This window comes from Nymphaea colorata, chromosome 6, assembly GCF_008831285.2.
Source record: "Nymphaea colorata isolate Beijing-Zhang1983 chromosome 6, ASM883128v2, whole genome shotgun sequence".
In the NCBI taxonomy this organism is placed as follows: domain Eukaryota; kingdom Viridiplantae; phylum Streptophyta; class Magnoliopsida; order Nymphaeales; family Nymphaeaceae; genus Nymphaea; species Nymphaea colorata.
The window spans coordinates 20,847,585-20,871,766 of record NC_045143.1 but is presented as its reverse complement, the minus strand read 5'-3'; the positions used below and the strand labels follow the sequence as shown (position 1 = coordinate 20,871,766).

At 36.3% G+C, this 24,182-nt stretch overlaps 1 protein-coding gene across 1 annotated transcript; it reads left to right on the top strand.

Annotated features, from left to right (window-relative positions):
* The first annotated feature begins 4,262 nt into the window (after window positions 1–4,262).
* LOC116255814 (tubulin alpha-6 chain) lies at window positions 4,263–8,960 on the top strand. Its single transcript, XM_031631843.2, has 5 exons — window positions 4,263–4,606; window positions 6,444–6,658; window positions 6,836–7,035; window positions 7,129–7,637; window positions 8,465–8,960. The coding sequence occupies exons 1-5, from the start codon at window positions 4,494–4,496 to the stop codon at window positions 8,775–8,777; spliced, it is 1,350 nt and encodes a 449-aa protein (XP_031487703.1). The 5' UTR covers window positions 4,263–4,493; the 3' UTR covers window positions 8,778–8,960.
* Window positions 8,961–24,182: the final 15,222 nt, after the last annotated feature.

Genomic DNA, 24,182 nt, shown 5'->3' with positions numbered 1-24,182 from the left:
CGCTGGCAAGTGGCAAAGGGTGTGGTGCATATAAATGGAGCCACTTTGTCATCTGTTGTGTTGTGGCTTCTTCTTTCTCTTGAAGAACTGTTACTGTTTTTCATAGGCTGCTAGCCCACCCTGAAAGGAAAAAAAAAAAAAATTAAAAAAGAAAAGAAAAGCATCGGATATTCCATTTAAAAAACCAATCTTGCCATAGAACGTAAAAAACATATAAAAGGAAAAGCAAGTCTTTCTCTCCAATTTCAAAAATCAGAAACTGACGTAGGTTAATCCGAACCCAAAAATGACCAAAGCGCCCATATATTTGAAAAAAGGGAGACCACTTAAAAATAGAAAGGAGTTCTTTTTTTTTTATTTATTTATGTAAAATACATGGGATACTTACCCTTCCTTCCATTTCCTTCAAAAAAAAAAAAAAAGAACTGAAATACTTCTTACTTGTGCAAAGGGTCGAATATGCACGTGGGTGTTCGGTCTTGAACACCCTTAAGCAGTAGAGACTTATGTAATATGTTTAGTGCATTTAAATAATTACACGTTTATTATCTGAAAAGAGGGCCATTAATAAAGTGTTTGATGGTTTACAATTTAGATTTACGAATGAAAATTTCCTCAAATTGAAATGGAATCAAAATTCCAAGGTTTTGTTTGCTACTTTTAAAAACAAAACACTTCATTGTTTAATAATTTTAACTTTTTTTAGAAATAATCATTTTGTTTTTAAAATAAAATCATTATACCCTAAAGATGGTAAAACCCAAGAAGATGTGTTAATACGTGCCGCAGAGTATATGGACCCAGTGCTCACATCACATCACGCAAGGATAAGGACAAAAATTCCAGCACGCATATCGTCCCCATCGTATGGGTATGAAAGCAGCTGATCTTGTACAGAGAAAAAAGAATAGGCATTAGGAGGGGGAAAAATTTAGAAAGAGGGAAAACAAAAAATCAATTATATAGTTCGTTTCCAACCAAAAATCAGAGAAGGATAATAGCTGTCATCTATTGGGCAGTCACTCGTTAGGACATTTATTTGAATGTACACATGAACTCCAATCAGATATTTACAAAAAGCAAATCCAATTTCCCTAATTCAATCCAATTTCTTAATCGAATGTCAATTTCTCCCCCAGATCCAAAGCATCAACATCCCTAATTCAGAATTTTAATGCGCAAATGCCTTGATTGTTTCTAATTCAAGGAACGAATATATCAAATCCAACTTCAACAATATAATATTTCCTGGATCTGAAAGGTGTGGATCGGGGCCGATCACCGTCCTATGGTAGGTCCAATATAGTATTTCCTGGATCCAAGCATGGTGCCCGTTACTTCCAGTCAGAACCGGGTCCATTACAAAACCCAAAGTTTGGAACCCTAGGGACTGGTCTGGCTTTTCTCGTTGCTTTTTTGGCGTGATTTCCTTTTGTCTTTGGCACGGAAAAAGAAGAAGAAAATATCTTGGAAGTAAGTGGATCGGTATACCGCTTATCGTACGGGTATAATGCTTATCAGACCCGACCCAATCTGATATTACGTAATCGACGTCACGTGGCGATCTGCATTGTGGAAAGTTAGGGCAGGAGCTTTTTGTGGTGCCTAATTAATCCGTCAAATTGTCAATTCATTGATGTCATTAACCTTATAAGACTATTGCTGGCAAGTTTTGAACCATCGATGACAACTGTAGATTAGATTGACCATCTCTCTCTCTCTCTCTCTCTCTCTCTCTCTTATATATATATATATATAAGTTGTCTCCCCTTTGTGGTGCCCCTAACCCGGCGTACCTGGACCGATGCCGACGTCGGTCCAGGTCTGCTGGCGAAGCCTCGGTGAGAGTTGCCTCTCCTCGTGGTAAAAAAATCTGCTGCTTTTGATAGCGGGCGACGCTCCGGCCAGCCGTCCATGGCGGTGTTGGCTTAAAAAATTTGCCGGCAAAACTTCTTAAACGAGGGGGGTGGCAACCACTGCCTTTTGTTTTTTTTCTTGCCTTGGGGGAAGCCGGTCACCGCCCAATGATGCCACTAGGATGATGGTCCTACGGACAATCGCCGGGGGTCCAGGACGTCCCTGGTGGCACCCAAGTGCGGTGGTGCCGTGACACCCTACTGGGCATCGCCGGTGCCGTGGAGATGGCCTCCCTTATGAGGTGGTGTGGTGGCAGCTTGTCGTTTTTCTTTTAAGGAACAACAGAGATTGGCCAGCTAATAGATTGTGTGGTGACTCACTTATCTTTTATATAAAAAGAAAGAGACACATTAAATGTAATAATTAAGGTGTGTTTTTGCAACCTAACTTTATAGATATGATTAAAAAATAAAATTGATTGGAAATACATATTAAGTTAATCATTTGTTTAATTTAATCATATATTTATAATAAGATAAATTGAATGACTCATATAATATAAAAATTTTGATAGTAAAGAAATCTCCTTTTTCTCATAAAAATAACTTAAACTAAGGCATGTTTTATATCAAATTAGTTTTTTATAAACATATTTATGTGTTCTAATTTGGTTTAAAATGTTTTTAACTAAATTTTTAAAAAGTATGGTTTTTATCCTTGGCGTAGCTATCTAGTTATTTAGAGCTACCGACCTAATTCGTGAGGGTCATTCGATTTATCGTGATGGACGGTTGAGGAAAAATAAAAAGAACAAGATATGAATTAATATTAAATTATGAAAATATTCATCACCTTTTTTTTTCTCTTTTCCTTATTCTCCCTAAAGCGTTTATCATGATAGATCAATGACTTTTAAGAATACGCTAGGTGACACTAATAGCCACAATAGCTATTCAATTTTCATATAGAAAAAGCGAGTGAGAGAGAGATTAGCGGGTCTATACACTTAGATGATAAACAGATAAGGAACAATATCAGCCCTTGATATTTTAAATTAAAAATTAAAAAAAAAATAAATTTGAATGTTGATATTGTTTTTTAACCATCATCCATCTAAGTGTCTATTACATATGGTTTGTGTATTTCGTCGACTGAGTTTAGATAGAAAAATCCTCTGTTTCTCGTGACATTCTGTCTGATGCATTGCATCAGATAATGTGTCTAATATGGTATGTTGAATCTTTTACCATACCTATTTTTTTTTACAGATGTTTACTATTCATGCTTGAGTTCAGACATAATACAAATGACAGAAAACATATATTATATCAGAATTTAATTTTAGATTCACAAAGAGAGAGATCGAAAAACTGGACATAAGCACATATACTTGCATAATAATGTCATTTTCCAACTACATTTGTACATATTAAAGTTTCTCCCACCAAAATCTGTAGCTCTTTCAGTGGGCTAAGGCGTTCAAGTAAGCAGATGTGGTTAGAGTTTGGCGTGTACGCCAATGCCAAAGCTAAGACTCGAATTTGATTCACATAACAGGTTAGAAAGGAGCACAAGGCCCGAACCTCGAACGAGTTCGCTTGGAGCCCAGTTGGGCGAAGCGGGGGGTGGGCCGGGAAAGGGCAGGACCGTAAGAGAAGCCATGACCCAAGGGTGAATTTGAAACAATGTGAAATATTGGAAAAAAAAAAAAAAAAGAACCGAAAGGGTATGAATTACGGTTAGAGGAACAGTAGAGAAGTCTCCAAATGCCATCTGCTTCTCCACATGTGGCTGCTGGCGACCCTCCTTCCTTTTTCCATTATTCATTCCATCCTCCCCCCCCCCCCCCCCCGACCAAAGATCCGAGACAGAACCCTAATCCCGACTCGGTTCACAATAATGATCCACCCAGACTCTGGCCCACATCTAATTTTGTTGATATCCATATCACCCCCATATTCTATTTATGTTATGACTGATAAGTAAGTGATAACCAACTTATTATCACTTTATTTTCTATTTTCTAATTAAAACAATTCAAAAATACATTGTAAATATATATATATATAAATTATAAAATGAATAAATATTATATATAAATATATAGGTCGATCGGCATAGAAGGATTAAAAATTGTGACGGACAGCTTGCGGTGACACCTTAGGTAGTGTTAAAAGGGAGAGGGACTGGGCGTGCAGAGAGGGAGGAGCCAGCACGGTAGCACCAGCCGAGGGCGGGGCCCAGGACCGCCACGGAACCCAAGAGGATGATTAAGGCGGGATTTACAGTTACCATTAGGGGTCCGCCTCGCTCTGCCGCCCCTTTCCTCTCTCTCATATGAGCTGTGGTGATAAGAGTGTTGCCGGGAAATAAATAAAGGTTGACTGGCTTTCCCTTTTAACCCCCCCTTCTCTCTCTCTGCCTCTCTCCTGTTATGTGTTCTGTTTTTGGAGGGTGTGGCTGATCTTGTTGGTGTATTTTTATAATTAGATATATAACGACAGGAAGGAAGAGGGGGGAGAGAGAGAGTGAGAGCGCTCCGGGGAATCGCCTCCGCCTTTCGGTTCATCGTCGATCGATAGGAAGGGAGAGATCGAGGAGGAGGAGGAGAAGAAGAACGCCAAGGGAGAGGAGAGATGAGGGAGATCATAAGCATCCACATCGGGCAGGCGGGAATTCAGGTAGGGAACTCCTGCTGGGAGCTCTACTGCCTCGAGCATGGGATCCATCCCGACGGCATCATGCCAAGGTCTTTCTCCTTCTCTCTCTCTCGAACTTGTTCTCTGATGCAATTTTATGGATCGGAAATGTTTGGAGGCGAGGAAATTTAGGTTGAGTTTTGAGAGAGAGAGAGATCTTGTGCATGTGATTTTTCATAGTCTGAAAGATCTTCGGAGCTTGAGGTTTATTCGGACGGCATTAGAGGGGAAAATGGTCGAGATCTGACGCACAGAGATTTATGCAGGTGTTCTGCATTTTCCCCCTTAATTTATTGCAAGTGAGAGGATCTGTTGGGCTTGACGTTCATACGAGCGGGATTTGGGGGAAATTTAGGTCATGATCGGAGATGGAGAGATCTATGCATGTGATTTTTTTTTTTCTCTTTTCGTTATGTAGTTGTAATGTGGTGGAAGTGAGAGGATCTGTAGCATTTGAAGGATCTGCTGTGCTTGTGCTCATTCTGGGGGAATTGGAATTTAGGTGAAGATCTGAACCGGAGAGTTTTTGTGCATGTGATCTTCTTCATCTGGCTGTAACTTGACGGTAATAGGAGCGATCTGTAGAGTTTTGAAGGATCTGCCGGATTCGGGGTGCGTTTGGAGGAGATCTAAGTTGAGATCGGAGAGAAATGCTTAATGCGTGTGATTTTTCTGCTTTCGTTATCTAGTAGTGATGGATCTCGTTTTATGTTGCGGATCCTCGAGACATTTCTTCTGGCAATTGTGCATGTCCTGGTGTTTCTGTGCGTTTTCTCATTCCTGCCCTCTTCTACCTTGCTGTTCGTTTTTTTTTTTCTTCCCTTCCTTTCCTTGGTTTTGACCGGCAACAAAGATCCGAGTGCTCTGCAAGGATCTTGCCGGTTCTTGATTTGCACAGAGGATGAATTCGTTTGTATAATGCTGGAAAATATTTTTCCATGTCGTTTTTCTCCTCTCTGTCCTTTTTTTTCCCCATTATCTTAGTGAATTATAGATTGGTTGATGGTCTTAGTGATAAAAGTTGTGTGTCTTGAGATTGGACTTGCTTTTGTTTTGGGTTCAGTTTTCCGGTCCAAGAAGATATCCCTCTTTCTTCGTCCTTTTGGTCCTTTCGTTATTGCCATTCTCGTCATTGTGATTCCTCTGATGCTTAAACATTAAAATGAGTATGAACTTTTTGATTGGTTTCTGGGCTAGGCCGATCTTCCGGATCTCAGGATCTCTAGCTTTTCTCTGACCTTTGAATATAAAACGTTGGCAAATGTTGAAGATCTAAGTCCTAGGCTTCAGCGTCTCTCTTGTTGCTTAGTGTCATTTCCGATGTCATATGTTTCGCCTTTCTTCAATCTGAAACATGGGTAAGTACTCTTTGCGGATTCTGAGACTCTCACGTTGCTTGCTGTCATTTCTGATGTTAACATTTTCAAACTTTCTACAATCTGAAACTTAATGATTGTCTTCATCTTCCTGCTGGCATGACTTAATGCACTGGTCCATATGATGCAGATTATTATTGGCAAAATGGCTCCAAGAACGAAGCTTAAATATTGCTTCGTGGTGCCAAACCTTATAAAGCATCTGCCTTAGTAAATATGGCACCTTGTAACGTGCGATAAAAGGTTTTTGTGTTCGTCCATTTTCTCTGGACATGTCAACTTTCCTTGTCCAATTATTGATGCATATTTCGCTGGTTGAGTGGTTGTTGGCTTGTAGCTTCCTCAAACAATTTAATTGCTTTCCCTTCTCGTGATATTTGTTTTGATGGATAACCCCTTGTAAGATTGGTTCCAGTACCTGCTTCCTGTGAGAATGCAACACCATTTTCTACGTATCTTATATGAGCTGTGCTGTTATCTTTCAGTGGCTTATACATCATATCCTTTGCAGTGATACTTCTGTAGGTGTTGCGCACGATGCTTTCAATACCTTTTTCAGCGAAACTGGTGCTGGCAAGCATGTCCCTCGTGCAATTTTTGTGGATCTGGAGCCGACTGTCATTGATGAAGTTCGAGCTGGTACCTATCGGCAGCTATTCCATCCCGAACAACTTATTTCTGGGAAGGAAGATGCTGCGAACAACTTTGCCAGAGGACATTACACAGGTAATAGAAAAAAGTGCAGGGTTTTCGCATGTGTATTCACTAGTGCATTTGCTTCCTTCCTTTATTGCCTTGCTGAATGAAATCTTTTTGTTATTAATTCTTCTTAATACTGTTCCCTGCTGGAAAGGATGCTGATCTCTCTATTCTTATCATTCTCGTTTTTGTTGTTGTTTTCAGTCGGGAAGGAAATTGTTGATCTGTGCTTGGACCGGGTAAGGAAATTGGCAGACAATTGTACTGGTTTGCAAGGATTTTTGGTCTTCAATGCTGTTGGAGGTGGCACTGGATCTGGACTGGGTTCATTGCTGTTGGAGAGGTTGTCTGTTGATTATGGCAAAAAATCAAAGCTTGGATTCACCATCTATCCCTCACCTCAGGTGATGTTTTACCAGAGCATTTGACTGCATTGTTTCTTAATGTTAACATAGTGACTTATGATTTATTCTTATCTTTTTCTTTATCTCTTGCAGGTTTCCACAGCTGTTGTGGAGCCCTATAACAGTGTTCTTTCCACACATTCTCTTCTAGAGCACACTGATGTTGCTGTTCTTTTGGACAATGAAGCTATTTACGACATATGCAGGCGTTCTTTAGATATTGAGAGGCCAACATATACCAATCTGAACAGGCTTATATCTCAAATAATATCATCTTTGACTACTTCATTGAGATTCGATGGTGCAATTAATGTTGATATCACGGAATTCCAGACCAACCTTGTCCCTTACCCTCGAATTCATTTCATGCTTTCTTCATATGCACCAGTTATCTCTGCTGAGAAAGCTTATCATGAACAGTTGTCTGTTCCTGAGATAACTAATGCTGTTTTTGAGCCGTCAAGTATGATGGCAAAATGTGACCCCAGACACGGAAAATACATGGCTTGCTGTTTGATGTACCGGGGTGATGTTGTGCCCAAGGATGTTAACGCTGCTGTTGCAACTATCAAGACGAAGAGAACTGTTCAATTTGTGGACTGGTAAGCGTGATGGATTTTCGTTCTGTGGAAGGTTCATGTTGTTACTTTTCTTTGGATTCTTCTGTTCTTGCTTCATTGTTCATTAACTTCAATGATTCCATTGGCCTTTTTATAATTCTTTTTTCACTGTCAAGAGTTTGTGAGTTCGTGGCTGCTTTCATTTTGAAAGATTATAAATGGGCAAGTTTTGGGAGTCTGTGGTCCTGTATTTAACTTAGTCTTTTTTCTCCACTCATTTGAATGGTTGGTGCATGTTTAACGTTGCACAAGCCAAAAGATAAAGTTTTATTTTAATATCCAGAGAGTTTCTACATTTAGTCGAGATGTCAATTAGAACCAGAAGTTTATTTTCACAGATCTTCCTTTTGCAATCGTTAACATCATCTAAAGCTGTTCTGAGGTCATTTTAGTGCATGAAATGAGGTCGCTTTGCCTTTTGTCTTTTTCCTTTTATTTGCTTTTGTCTCGTGGAGTGAACAAGTTGTTCTGGAACTTTAGATCAACAGCTTCCGTGAATTGCTTTCAGCGCCTCTGGTCGTCTTTTTTTCCTTTCGCTTTAATGAAAAAGGTACCGGTGAAATGGTTTTACGCTGAATATAGTAGTCAAAAGGCTGATGCCTTATTTTTTTTCTTTTACTTCTATAGTAGCCTGCTTTTCTTGGTTCATCCTCCAGAACCTGTATCGCTGCCCAGAACCTGTATCGCTGCCAAGAACACTGCTTGATGCATGATTCTTTTGCTCCGTGCCTGCATACATCATTTAATCATGTTATTAAATTCCATTTTCTGTGATGGACATCCTCATCCGTTGCCTTCTTTTTCTGCAGGTGCCCAACTGGTTTTAAATGTGGTATCAACTATCAACCTCCCACAGTTGTTCCCGGAGGAGATCTTGCTAAGGTCCAAAGGGCTGTGTGCATGATCAGCAACAACACCGCCGTTGCCGAAGTTTTCTCGCGCATCGATCACAAATTCGACCTCATGTACGCGAAGAGGGCATTCGTTCATTGGTACGTTGGTGAAGGAATGGAAGAGGGTGAATTCTCGGAGGCGAGGGAGGACCTGGCTGCTCTGGAAAAGGATTATGAGGAAGTTGGCGCTGAGGGTGCGGATGACATCGACGATGGAGACGAGTACTGAAGGTGATTCTTGTTGGTTGTTTGTTTAGGTTGGTTATTTCCATCTCTCCTCTTTCCCCTCCCCTTGTATTTTGTGCTTGCTCCTGTGTGGTTTGGGAGCCTTTTATGTAGTCATAAACTATTTCTGTGTTTTTCCGATATTGTGATGGTAATGATATTCAGTTTCCAACTTCTCATTCCTTTACGAGTGTTTTGAGTACGAAACTATTATTACTGTTCTTATTTGTTGAGTCGTTTTGGGGAATATTGTGGTCGGCCTGCGGTGATGATCGTGGAAGCTGGGCAGCGCAAGGGCTTCTCGGCTGAATCCGTATCGTGGGGCCCAGAAGCCCCTCGTGGGTGGCCATGTGCATGACTGTACATGGTGTTGCCTGTAAGGCTGCTTTGCTGTCGTGCAGGCGGTTGCCTTGGTGATGGGACTGGCGAAATTTATGTGGAAATCGACATCTCGCTGGGTTGGTACGTAGTTAGTTATACCTTGCCCATGGTAAAGTAAAGTAAAGTAAATAAGCGAGGGGTGCAAAACCCCGTGCCCGGAACACACTTGGCAGAGAATGTTTCAGACATGTGAAGATGTTAATGCTTTCAATAGCGTTTGGTATCTTATGATGGTTTAATATATAATTCCTTTTTGTTATTAAAAACCATTTCTTGTACGTTATAAAAACAGGCTCCAGTCAGGTGACGTTCACCTTTGTTGGCTCTTCCTCCGTTTCTCCTCTTTTTTTATAGTTAAGGAGAAATGTTTCTCTCTTGCAGCTGTATTGCAGAGACTCGCTTGCTGTATTGTGATTTACGGAAGGGATATCCTTATCTAAATGAGAATACGATGGATGGAAATCTTTAAACTACAAATAGACGAAGATGGACAATCATGTATAAGTTGGTAGTTGCATTTGAAACTATGTCTTGAAGAAATCTTATCTCCTTCTTTTCTAGTTTGCTAGAAAAAATTTCTCTGAAAACTAATCTCCGAATAAACTAGTATAAGAATCAAAACATGCTCCAATGACGCGAAACTTGGCCAATTAAATATCTGCAATCGTTTCTGCCAGGGAAGACTTTTTTGCGAAGCCCATTTGTTGCATTTTGTTCAGAAAGTTTTATATAAGGGTGTTCAACATTCGTTGGCATAACGAAAGTTCACTTGATTTTGAATTTCTTTCAAGTGCTTCTTTAAATGCGTCTTAGCAGTTAATGAAATACCCAAACTGTTTCTCTTTAACATGTTGGAGGTCGTGTTCGGGCTTTAACACGAGGCTGCATGTTAAGGCCCAAATTTACTGATATGTTATTGCTCTTACTCTTGAAAAGGAGGACTCTCCATGCAATGGTAAATGTGGAAAATAAAGAGAATTACCTTTTTAAGAACGCCAAAATAATAAAAAATGACTAAAGTATTCTCTATCGCGAAAGTAGGACAGGAGGCCTGTCTTAGCCGCTCACCCTCGTATTTCTAAAGAGTTTCATTTATGAACATCTTAGTGCAGTTGGGCTTCTCTTGCAGAAACGGGCAACAGAAGTATGTCGCTTCGTCATGCACTTAAAAGTTACCAACCAAAATTGAGGACCGTTTTCGAACCCAGGGCAGAGCAAGTTACATGTTCGGACTGCGTTAGGGGGCTGAGCATGACCAAATTATTTTTGATAGTAAAAAGAGACTCCTAGTCCTACGTACAATGACAAAAGCAAATTCCCAAAAAGTGACTTTTCAGGAAAAAAAAAAAAAGGAACTAGAATGCGATTTCCCAAAAGATTTTGTGTTGCCTTCCAGACATGGAACCCGCCCTGCACACCCTAGAGAGGAGGATGGGTTGATTTAAGTAAAAAGGAACACTAGTTGCAAAATTCCATGATGTAACAACCAATGCATAAATCTTTCATTATGTAACACACCAAATTGGCTCCAAAGAAGGGGGGAGAAGGTTATATATATTTGTCACTTGGCCACTTCCAGACGCTAGAATTATCGTTCACTACTTGACATAATCTACACACTGGAACAGCTTGATTCCAATCTTGCAATGGCTTCAACCCTACCCCTCCTTCCACCTTAGGCTGACGTATAGTCTATCATGAGATGTGCTGCCATCTCCTCCTACCGCCATTATTTTCAGGCCAAAGAAAACTCATCATGCCCATTTCCAACTGCAAGACAATGGTCCTTGAGAGCTTGTAGACCAGCATCCAATAAAGAGCAAGAGCAATTGTTGCAAGGTTATATTGAATTAGGCAAAGACGCCTCCTTACAAGAGTAAACTTACTTTCAAAGAAGCAAGCTTCCTCTCAAATTTGTCTGCCAGACTTATACAGTGAACTTCGCTTAAGTTCGCCTTAATAAGAGGCAAACCCAAATAATTGAATGAGACCACTCTTCAACTCCCATCCAATAAAATTTATAAGGCGCCTGGCCTTCATTTCATTCACGTGAATTGAACTCGTCTTTGATTTCCTATAGGTCCACTCCTTTACCCACATCCTTAAGAAACTCCTTTATCCCTTTAATCAACAACCTAATACCTCTGTTAAATAACATGGTGACATGGTCAAACAGAATAATCCTATTACACTTTTTGTTCAGCGGCCCCCTAGGAACCCAAATCCTCCTCTCATCTACTCTTGCCTTAACCCTCCTTATCACCACCTTCATTATAACATGATGACAAAGGGCCACCATGTGTTAACCCTAAGAAACTTTTAGTGAGTCTACCTTTGTCTCTATTGATCAACATAAAAAAAAAAAAAAAGTTGTCATGGCGCACTCCATAATCCTACATGTCCAATCCGCCACAAATCCCAAATAGATTAAACACCTTTCTGAAAATTTCAGTTCACACTATCATAAACCTCCAAGCCTGCATTATACAATCAATTAATTGTGTCAAGAACCATAGAAATTGACAATGAATTAGCCGATTCTTGACAAGAGCTCCATGTTCTTCATTAACAATCTTTACTAGCACACTTTGCATTAGAAGCACAAGACAATAGGCCTATAGCCATCAATACAAAAAGCACCCTCAAACTTTAGGTTAAGCATGATGTTAGCGTGGTTAACACTCCTTATTAGCTTTCCAATGCAGAAGAAGTCCACGACCATTTCATAAACTTCATCTCCAACAATATGCTATATACCCTAGAAGAAAAAACTAGAGTACCCATCAAGCGCTACAGGGCTATCACTGTCCAAAAATATCTTTGATTTCTTCTTTAGTGACTGGTAAAATTCCTGATAAACTAGCTCTTTATGATTAGATCGGTAATAATCCAGCGAAAAGCGGATTGTCCACAGCCAGCTCAATGGTTGAAGAAGATAGCATCATTGGCATAAGAGATGTCATTCTTTACCTGTCAAATTTCTAATTGATCAAGATGTTCATTTTAGGAAAATAAACTTCCATTGAAGAGAAGCAAATGAAATGCTTTCATAAAAATTCTCATAAAATCAAGAATGAAGTTTTCATTTTGGACATGCCAAATCATGAATTAGTAACTACATCCAATCTTTGAAAAAGACCCAATTGTTTCAAACTTTCTATTTTTAAAATGAGATACTTATAGAATCCCCATGAATAGGATCAATATCTATATAGACACGTAGATCCATAGCTTGATCTATAGTCCACAACTAAAGAAAATTCAAAATGTTCCACCAATCCCGAGGGTCCATGGGTTCATTATGGATCCAACAATAGAAAGATTGAACTCTTTAGTTTTAAAGAGAAGTTTTTAATTTTAGATCTTGCTTGCATAATACATAGCATACGTATTTACATGTTGATATGTGCAAATACATAGGAGCCTCATTCTTTAGTTGGTTCAGCTCAAATTTTTAATTTAGTAAAAGATTGAGCTGAGTTCAATTTCAATTGGTGGAACGAACGAGAATCAAAATCACTAAATTGCAAAATATCTATTGCTTTGAATTCAAATTTGATCTCTTTCCACACCTCACAAACAACAGCCAGTTCAGGACTCCATTTGCCAGCTTCACCAATAACTTCATTATCTTCACAAGAAAGATCACGTCTCTCATTATGACCTTGTACACACACTTCTAAAGCTACCCTATTACCTGTTGCACCATGCCCAACCTTCCCATTGATGTGAAACCTTGGGGATGACTAAAGCCGATTGTCGTCCCTGCTTGATGGGTGGGTCTTGCAGTCAAGATCCCTTCTACCTTTTCGCTTGAGGGCCAATCTCTATCCAGCCTGAGGAAACCCTCTCGCCTTCCCCCTAAGTTGCACAGGGAAGGCCTAAAGCCAATCCCAGGGAATAGTAAAGCTTCATAGGGTCTTTCTGTCCAGGTGCAAGTAGTCTACATCTTTATAAACATGTATATTTCACTAAGCCTCTCTAAAACAGTGCCCAGATCATTACACCTTTCCTGCAGGTCAGAACTTACTCGATAAGGAATTTCACTACCTTAGGACCATTATAGTTGAGACCGCCATTTACCGGGACTTCGTTCTCCTTTTCCCCTGTCATCAGGTCACCAACTTCTTTGACCTTTTGGAATTGGCAGACGTCGGCCCCCATACATGATCTTATGACTTTGTAGAGACATGTGTTTCTGGTATCAGTCACCCAAGCCTAGTCATTGTGACCCCCTTTGTGAGGAGGCACCCCTTCTCCCAAAGTTATGGTGCTATTTTGCCAAGTCTCTTAGAGAGAGTTGTCTCATGCCCATAGGCATTCTCTACCTACCCACCTATGTTTGATTTGGGTATAAGTACACTTTTGTTGAAGGTCGTTCGAGTTTTTCTTGGGAGTATGGGATCAGTTACTTAAGCGTCGTAGCGCTTGGTACTCAGACATTGGCTTGAGACATTTCCTCTAACCCTTCTTACCCTAAAAAAGCAAGGCCACCTTGCGTCCTAGAACCGATAACCATCTTCTGACTAACCTAGCCTCCTCTGTCCCTCGGGATATCGAAAAAAAGTGTCCTCTCCTATTTTTAACCCTTTCAGCTCTGTCCGACCAGTGTTTGGTTCAATCAAACCCTAAGATGGATGTAAAGCTAAGCAAATTGCTTCCACACCAAGAATACACGATGAAGCCACAGGTAGAACACTTGTCCTTAGCAACAAAACATTATCCTCATTCGACACAAAAATTTCTTTTGCCAACTTATCAAGAAGGCAACCAAAGACATCTGCGTGATTTAGGAAAGCTTCAAAGCATAGTTGGCTAACTCAAGAATCAAACTCGGATCGGCACACAACTGGATCATTGGTCAGTAGGTTGACTCAACGACTCGGTCAAGTCAGATACTAAGAACCAAACTCAGATCATTGCACAATCGGGTTACCGAGTTGACTCGATGACTTGGTCAAATCAAGTCAAACAACTATCGCTTATGAGAATGAAAGTATTAAACATAACTTGAATTATACAACTACAAAATAAGAATTAAGCATTTGACAACATCTATCTAATAGCAAATACCATCTAATGACAATGTGCAATGAAAGTGAACATACAACAGTGAAAACATTTGTCCGCTTAATTGGCATATAGCTCGACCTGTCCTACATATATAGTATAATAGATGTCTTGGTAATTAGCACATGGCATGATCCGTCCTGGGCCGATAATGTGCTATGTGCTAAAAGAGTGGCATAAGTGTACGTCTGTGCCACCACAAGGTAAAGTCTAAAGGGCATAATGTACAAATTCATTATCATATCATATACATAAGTCAACATATACATGAAATATAAAATTATACAACCAAGTTGCCTAGATAAAAACTAATATGACATATAAGTTAAAACCTAACATAATTACAAAATATAGATGGAAGCTTGAAAAAAGCAAACTGTGTACTTGATCAAGATGATAGAATCATGTTTGAAACTACAAACTTCTAAGTTTGAACTTAAAGCCTTCAATTCATGATTGATGAAATACATAATACATTGCAATCACAAAGCTTTCTTCAATTAATATTTTCATAAAGTAAAACTAAAGAAATACATATATTGACTGTATGATATGTCATCAAATATACAAAATACATAGTATCCCATGTCGTCATAACATATTTAATAAGTTGACTACCTTACAAAAAGAATTAACAAAATGACAACCAACAAAAAATGCATTTTGTCAACTAGCAAAAAATGCAATCCCATGCATTCCCAAAAAAGAATATTACCTAATATAAAAAAACATATATATTAGGAAATCAAAAAAAAAAAAAAAACATTTGCCCATTTACCACATGTACAACTATATAAATGTAGATTTCAAAATGTACACCTTAGTTCCTACACACTCGGAATCTTAGTTTCTTAGATTCTTAGAAAGTGTCCATACCATTATATCTGACACCCTCTATTTCATTGCTATTGTCGTCATCGTCATCATTCAACAAAATTTTATATCTCCAAGGACTTCCTGCTCATTTTCTTAATGAGCATGGCTTGGACTTGTCCTCTCATTTTCTTCATCTTCATTTTGTTCACTGTGCCTTAGTAATTCAATATCTATGTTTTCTTGTTCACCTTTTTCCTACATTTAAAAATAAAATATAATGTTTGAATTCTCACAAAATAAGATGTATAATTAGACAACGATACTTGATCAATTACAAAGTTAAATTCATGATATAATAGAAAGTACTTACTTCATTGTTGACAACATTTTCTAATTTTCTTAATATCTAATTGTCGACCAGATTTTCAAGGAAAATATTGTCCAATGAGATAGGATTGAAGTTTCACACACTTGAGGCTTGCTTCTCCTTTAGTCTTAAGTTGTAATATACATAGACCAAGTTATTTAGTCTGTTTTGTTGTAATTTATTATGCCTTTTTGTGTGAAGATGATCAAATGTACTCTAGTTATGTTCACGTCCTTGAAGAACATATTTGACTAAGAAAATGATTAGCAATTGTTTACAATTCTGAAGCACAACCTCCATGCTCCTCACACCAAATTGCTAAATAGGGAGACATAATTATATTACTAAGTCAAATATATCATTATAATGATATTAAAAATATTATTAATTAACAATGTAACAATTGAAATGACACCTTGTGTTTCTTTTTTTTTTTTTTTTTTTGCAATCAAATTTGTACCAAAATCTAATTGAGTTCATATGAATTTTTTCATTTAATGAAAAAACAAAATAAAAACTATGACACAATAAAATTGTAGGATTTTACTATATGAAATTATAAAGTAAAAGTATACTCGTAAAGTTGCATCTACTGCTTTTTGAACATCTCTCTCTAAGCACATGATGCATTATTTTCGTTATTGTGTAATTTTTAAGATCCTAAAAATAACAAACAGGAAAATAAATCCATCATGAAAACTAAATACCCAAAAAGTGACTTTTAAAGGACTAGAATGTCAACTTTCAAAGGGCATTGTTACCTGCAGCTAATAAAGAACAATTTTTCCAAGGTTATAATGAATTAGACAAAGATGCCTCCGTACAAGAGTAAACTTACTTTCAAACAAAAAAGCTTCCTCTCAAATTTGTCTACCAGGCATACAATGAACTTCGCCTAGGTTTGCAATAATAACAGACAAACCCAAATAATGGCATGAGAAGAATCTCCAACTCCCATCCAATTAAATTTGCAAGGTTCCTAGCCTTTGTTTCGTTCGAATGAATAGAGATCACTTTTGATGAACAATAATGCCCACTCTTTTACCTACATCATCGAGAAACTCCTTTATCCGCTTGAATCAACAACCCCATACCTTTGCTAAATAACTTGGCGACAAATAGAATAATCCCATTACATTTTTTTTCATGGGCCCTTTAGCAGCCCAAATCCTCCTTCCATCTACTTTTGCCTTAAACCCTCCTTATCACCACTTTCAATACTACAATAAAAAGGAAGGGTGACATGGGGCCACTATGTCTTAACCCGCAGTGTCTACCTTCATCTCTATTGATCAACATAAACAAAAGTAGTTGTCTTGACACACGCCATAATTCTAGTAATCTGATCTGCCACAACTCCCAAATTGATCAAGCTCCTCTCTAGGAAATTCTACTTCACACTATCATATGCCTTCTCAATGTCCATCTTCATGCACAAAACCTCCAAGCCTGCATTATAAAATCAAGCAATTGTGTCAAGAGCCATAAGAAATTGATAATGAATTAGCCGATTCTTGACATGATTTTCGTGTGTTGCATTAATAATATGTACTAGCACACATTGAATTTGAAGCACAAGAAAATAAGCATATAATCCTCAATACAAAATGCACCATCAAACGTCATGATATTCGTGTGGTTCACACTCCTTATTCGCTTTCCAATGCAGAAGATGTCCTTGAGAATTTCATAAACCTCCTCTCCAACAATATGCGGTATATCCTAGAAGAAAAAATTGGGGTATCTGTCATGCCCTACAATGCTATCACTATCCAAATTATAAGAAATATTTTTAATTTCTTCTTTAGTGACTGGCCTTAGCAACAAAATATTATCCTCATTCGACACAAAAGTCTCTTCAACCAACCTATCAAAAAGGCAAACAAACGCATCAACATGATTTAGGAAAGCTTTGAATAATAGTTGGCTAACTCATGAATCAGACTCGGATCGGCACACAGCTGGGTCACCAGGTCAACAGGTTGACTTGGAGACTCGGTCAGGTCAGGTACCAAGAATCAGATTCGGATCACCACACAGTCGGGTCACTAAGTTCACTTGGTGACTTGGCGGATCAGGTCATACAATTATAGCTTGTGAGAATTAAAGTATTAAACATAATTTGAATTATACAACTATAAAATAACAATTAAGCATTTTACAACATCTATCTAATAGCAAGTACCTTCTAACAACAATGTGCAACACAAGTGAACATATAATAGTGAAAAACTTTGCCTACGTTATTGGCATATGGCTCGATTTTGTCCTGCACATACAGTATAATAAATGTTTGTGTAATTAGCACATGGCACGATCTGTCTTAGGCTGATAATGTGCTCTATATAAAAAGAGTGACATAAGTGTACGTTTGTGCAACTGCATGGTAAAGTCTAAAAGGGCATAATGTACAAATTCATTATCATATCATAAACATAAGCTTGCAATACAAGCAATGTCAAATTATACAATCAAATTGCTTAAATGAAAACTAATATGGCACAAAAGTTAAAACTCAAAACATAATTGGAAGCTTAAAAGAAGCATGATGCATGCCTGATCAAGATGATAGAATCATGTTTGAAATTACGAACTTTGAAGTTTCAACTTAAAATGTTCAATTCATGATTGATGAAAGATATAATACATTGCAATCACAAAGCTCTCTTCAATTCATACTTTCATAAAGTAAAACTAAAAAAATACTTAATCTTTAGTTGATCATAACTTTCAGTTCCTATATATGATACATTATAAAATATAAGAAATATATAGTATCTCATATCATCATAGCATATTTAATAAGTTGATTGTCTTACAAAAGGAATTAACAAAATGACAATTAGTAAAAAAATGCAATCCCATGCAACTCGCAAAAAGAATATTTCTTAATATGAAAAAAAATATTAAAAAAATCCAAAAAGGAAAAACATTTGACCATTTAGCTCATGTAGAACTATATAAATGTGCATTTCAAAATGCACTTCTTTGTTCCTACACACTTAGAGTCTTAATCTCTTAGATTCTTAAAAAGCTTTTATATCAACATAACCAACACCGCTATTTCATTGCTATCATCATCATCGCCATCATTCAACAAAAGATTCATATATGTAAGGTCTTTCTACTCATTTGCTTCATAAGCATGGGTTAGACTTGCCCCTTCATTTTCTTCATTTTTATTTTGATGACTGCACTCTAGTAAGCCAATATCTTTGTTTTCTAGTTCATCATCATCCTACATTTAAAAATAAAATATAATGTTGAATTCTCACAAAATAGGATATATAGTTGGAAGATAATGATTGATCAATTGCAAAGCTAAATGCATAATATAATAGTACTTACTTCATTATTGACAACATTTTCTGATTCTCCTACCATCCAAATGTCAACTGGATTTTCAAGGAAAATATTGTCCAATGAGATAGGATTGAAGTCTCCTATACTTGATGCTTGCTTCTCCACTAGTCTTAAGTTGTAACACACATAGACCAAGTCATTTAGCTTGTTTTGTTATAGTTTAGTGCATCTTTTTGTATAAAGTTGATCAATGTACTCCAGTTGCATCGACATCCACTTGAAGAACATGTTTGACTAAGAACATGTATAACAATTATTGGCAATTCTGGTGGACAACCTCCTTGATCTTCACAACAAATCGCCAAATAGAAAGACAAAATTATAAATATTGAGTCAAATTTATCAGTATAATTATATTAACATTATGATTGAATAACAATAGAACACTTGAAATGGCACATTGTATTTCTATTTGCCTAATTTTCAAAGCCAAATTAGTACCAAAATTTAATTGAGCTCGTGTGAATTGTTTGATCTAATGAAAAACAAAATGAAAATTATTGCACAATAAAATTGTGGTATTATACTATATGAAATTATAAAGTAAAAATAAACTTGTAAAGTTACTTCTACTGCTTTTTGAACATATAGTTCTAAGCACATGGATTCTTTTCGTTCACACTTAATTTTTAAGATTCTACAAATAACAAGCACAAAAAATAAATCCGTCATGAAGACCAAATAAATAATTAAAAACATAAAATTATAAGTTTGTAATTCAGTCGCAATTAAAACTTACCATTGGGAATGAAGATGCGTACTAAAATGTATGACTTAAGAAATATCCAACACATGAAGAGGGTGGTGGAGCTGGTTGTCCATCTTTTGTTGTTATTTCCAATAAACTTTGTACTTCCATTCATCACCACCGTATATTTTTTTTAACCTTCAGTTTCGCTATAGCCAATAAATTTTGCACTTTCTTTCATCACCACCATATATTTCTTTAATCTTCAGGTTTACCATATCCATTGCTTCATATATATATCCCATCTTGAGTTGATTATCATTGTCAACCAACCTCAATACTCGAATGAGAGACTCCACTATCTTCACCAAATTAATTATTATCTTCCAAAATGAAGATAACAATTTTTTCACATTTTTTTCCTTCCAATTTTAAAATTTTGAAGTTATCCATTTGTTAGATATGAACATCATTCTCAAACTATTTTTTGTTCTAGCAAACTCTAAAGTAAAATAAAATTTATTGCAAACCTTGTCTCCGCTGGCCTCAAAATTTATCTCTTGTCGTTGAAATAATTTCTCATCATGTGCAACAACAGAGTGTGATTATATATAAATTTGGTTATTCTCATAGCTTTAAAATGCAATTATTCACTTTTGTTATCTTTCCAATATCCTCAATAATAAGATCTAAGCAATGAGTACTGCATGAGGCCCAAAACAAGTTATATTTTTCCATTAATAGCATGCATGTGGTTACAAAATTGATAGAATTGGCAATGATAACATGTAAAGAATGTATCATACAAAAGGTAAAAGTTTTAAGTTTATAAATTGAAAATTATAAATACTTGAACATTTAAAGATGGTGATTATTGAGTAGGGAGTAGTTACCTATTCCACATTCTCTTTACCAACTTCTATCATAACTTGTCTTAACTTCTTGAACAAGTTATTTGCATCTTTGACAATATTGGATGCATCAATGGACTTCAAAAAGTATACTACTTTGGGACAATAAGCCAAGAAATTGATTAATGTTCTACTTTTACTATATTCCTAGTCATCTGCCATTATTATGCATCCAGTCAAAGCCCATCATTCTTTGAAACTTTTCAATGAGATATTATATTTCATATCTCTTCATAAAAAAATTTCTAGTAATTTCCTTTTTGTTTGAGAGTTTCATATGGTCTGGCTTCACCTACTACACATTATCATTTCACTAAAAATAAGGGGAACTAGTTGAATTGAAAGGAATTGCAACATGATAAAAAAGCCTCACAAATAGCAATACACATTATTTGTCTTGTTTGTTTGCCAATTTGATCTTTTAAATTCAATTACTTTACATTTGTAAACTTAAGCATATTGTTGACAGCAACATTATCTACTCATTTTCCTTTTTGCAGCCCCTCGGCATACCAGGCGATCGAGGAGAAAGATTCAACTTCCTTTTGTATATGGGCAAGATGTAGCTTTAACCTATTGATGGCACCAAAATCTCTTTATGAAAAACTGAACATTGGACTCTTTTCTTTTTTATCAATATACATACAATGCTTCCAACTAGGGTCTCTGCCTTTTGCAATAGAGTCTGAAGTATCACCCATCTTTATGTCTGAAATACATAGTAATCAATAAATTAGCATGTATGACAGCTCATTAACAGTTTGAATTTAAAACAACAAACTATAAGTCTAATACAAGCTAAGACCAATATCAAGGATTCAAAATGCAAGAATAAAAATTATATAACAAAGTTATCATTACCAATTAGACACTATTTTCACAATTTTTTAAAAAAGGAGAGAAAATATCAAAAGAAAGCATTGAATTAGCTAGAAAAAGAGAAGCAAGAGGACCAAACAACTGGTCCTACGGCTAACAATTAGAAAGTGCATGCCATACTACATATTAGCATGTGCCAAAACAATTTATTTTGTTCACTTTTCATGCCACACTGCATATTAGCATGTGCCAAAACAATTTATTTTATTCACCTTTCATCACCCAAATTATAAAATCTTTGGTCGAAGAACACAAATATTAGAAATCTTTGTTGATTTGATCTAACTAGTTAACAATGCAGCATTTTGTTTTCTTGGAGGCCACAATAAGATTTGAAACTTATGAACTATTTCTATCTAGAGTGCTTGACATGCTCTAGTATAAAATATAAATAAGTAAGAAAAATGGGCATGGTTGTATGTCAATATATACAAGGAAAATTGAAAATCACATTGTTTTCAACGTAACTGAAGTTTTGCTAAACAAACAATGATAGTCCAAGGCATGATTCTTATATGTTGTTTTCTTTACAACAATGATAATTGACATGGAGGATAAGGTGTAGGATGATGGTCCCCTTTCTCACCGCCATGATATAGGGTTCATGCAACAATTTTGCCACTGTCGACAAAAGTAAATTCATACAAAGGGACGTTTTTTTAGTATCTATTAGATGAATTGCCTCCTTAACAGAGATTTTTCATCAAGACCTAGTGTTCGCATCTCCAAAATTTTCGATTGGTTTTGGGGTGTTCCAGAAAAATGAGTTTTTATTTTGAAAATGAGAGAAACGGACTCGTCCATCGATACGAGGATTGACCATTCCCGGCGGTTTTATCGGGGGTAGTCAACCCAAGAGCTATGTTTATTATTGATGCATTTCACTTTGACTTGAACATCTTTTCCATTCTATATGTATTGTAGAAAAATCTTGAAAGTTTGAGAATGTGAAATATTTTAGAGAAAACTAGAATTGAAAAGTCTTTCTAAAGATCATTTGGAAAGCTTGAGAAATCATTTTGAAGTCATTTTAGTGTTCTCTTAAGATTTTAAGTAGGTTTGAAATTTTGCTCTAATTTGGTTATTACCTTGTTAGAGCTTCATATCATCTTGCTTAAATTCTTTTGGAGAGGTGCTTGTGATCATATGTGATATTAAATGATTGTGGATGCATGAATGCATTGATCCTACATGATTGAAAAGGAAAATCATTCATTCCTACCATAACATTCATCTAGAAACATTTCTGCCATAACATACATCTAAGTTTTTTGTTTTGATAACTATCGTATATAAGAAGGAAAAGTTTTTGAAAATGGATTTGGGGTTGTAGACCATCAAGCATGAATCTAATATTAGGTCATTACTTAATTTTTGGTCTTAATGAAGTCGGTAAGTAAAAGACCACAAGAAAATGTTTTAAAAGAATGGAAGAAATAAAAAATTCTTATAAAAAGAAAGAGAGAAAGAGAAAGAGATTTCAAAGATCACTAGATGGAAGATTTTGAAATAGGAGGAGATATATATTCTCTATATGCATGTATACATGTTTGTATAAGCTTTTGAAAATGAAGTCTTAACTTAAATAGAAAGGAAAAGAAAAAAAGACACATATATATATATATAATAATAATAATAATAATAATAATAATAATAAATTTGTAGGAGAAGACATCTATCTTGAAGAGACAAACCAAAGGTTCTAGAAAGAGAAAATAAAACACATGTATATATGTGTTCATATGTATATGAAAATTTGTAAAATAAAATGTGAAAACATAGAGGGAAAAACAGATGAAGGAATCATCATGTGCACATATATGTATATAACATGTATATATATAGGTGTGTTCATGAGATTAAAAATAAAGAAATGACTTAAAACAACCAACTTCAAGTTTGATGTAGGCCAGAGGGTAGCTTGGACTCATGCAAGAGCCTAAGCTAAGTCTCCAAAGCCATATTATAGTGGGTATTTGCTTTCAATTTTTTTTTGTAAAATATGATTTATGTATTAAACATTGAATTTTATTATTTGGTTTGTTACAAAGGATATATTTCTTCCACTGTTTGGTATGAAAGAAGAACAAATCATACTATAAGAAGCTCATTAGGTTTCCTAATGGGATGATTAAAAAGAAACAAACACAAAATGACATGAAAATGCATATTAACATGTACTATTCGTAAGGGTTCTCCCCTGGTTGGACAATCCCCAACCTCAAAAATTAGCATAAAAGTAAAGAGCCCCAAACTCTACTCTCATTCTCGCCATGCATTCACATATAGATGGAAAATCGAACAACTATGCATGGATAATATGTAAGCAATATTCAAGGAAAAAGAGAGAATATGATTTAACTATGAGAGAGCATATCGTCCCATGCTCCCGGTGCATTTGAGCATAAACTCTTGACTCTAGAATAGAGATTGAGAGCTATCTCATATGACCATAGGGAAATGAGGAATAGAGAAAATAGGAGAAGCAAAACAAGACTATAATCAAGCAATGAGATAACATGATTCAAGCATAAAATGAAATATCACTTCATCTTCTCGTGCTCCTGGTGCACTTAATAATAGTCTCTTGACTCTAAAATAGAGATTTTAAGGCCACCTTGTATGGCCATGGGGTGATGAAGAAGGGAGAAAATGAAGAAACCAAAACAATGCTACGTTCGATAAAAGAAAGAACATGATTCAACCATGAAATGAAAGATCGTCTCATCTTCTCATGCTCCTGGTGCACTTAAGAATAGCTTCTTGACTCTAAAATAGAGATTTGAAGGCTATCTCATGTGGCCATGGGGAGATAAAGATGAGAGGAAATAAAGTAACAAGAACACGAATATATTCAAGAAAAGAAAGAGTATGATTTAATCATAAAATGAAAGATTACTTCACCTTCTCATGCTCCTTGTGCACTTAAGAATA

Excerpts from the sequence above, each read along its gene's own strand:
- LOC116255814 (XM_031631843.2), top strand. The coding sequence starts at position 4,494 with ATGAGGGAGATCATAAGCATCCACATCGGGCAGGCGGGAATTCAGGTA. Across the intron at positions 4,607-6,443 it reads CCCGACGGCATCATGCCAAG|TGATACTTCTGTAGGTGTTG; the intron begins GTCTTTCTCCTT and ends TATCCTTTGCAG. Across the intron at positions 7,638-8,464 it reads ACTGTTCAATTTGTGGACTG|GTGCCCAACTGGTTTTAAAT; the intron begins GTAAGCGTGATG and ends CTTTTTCTGCAG.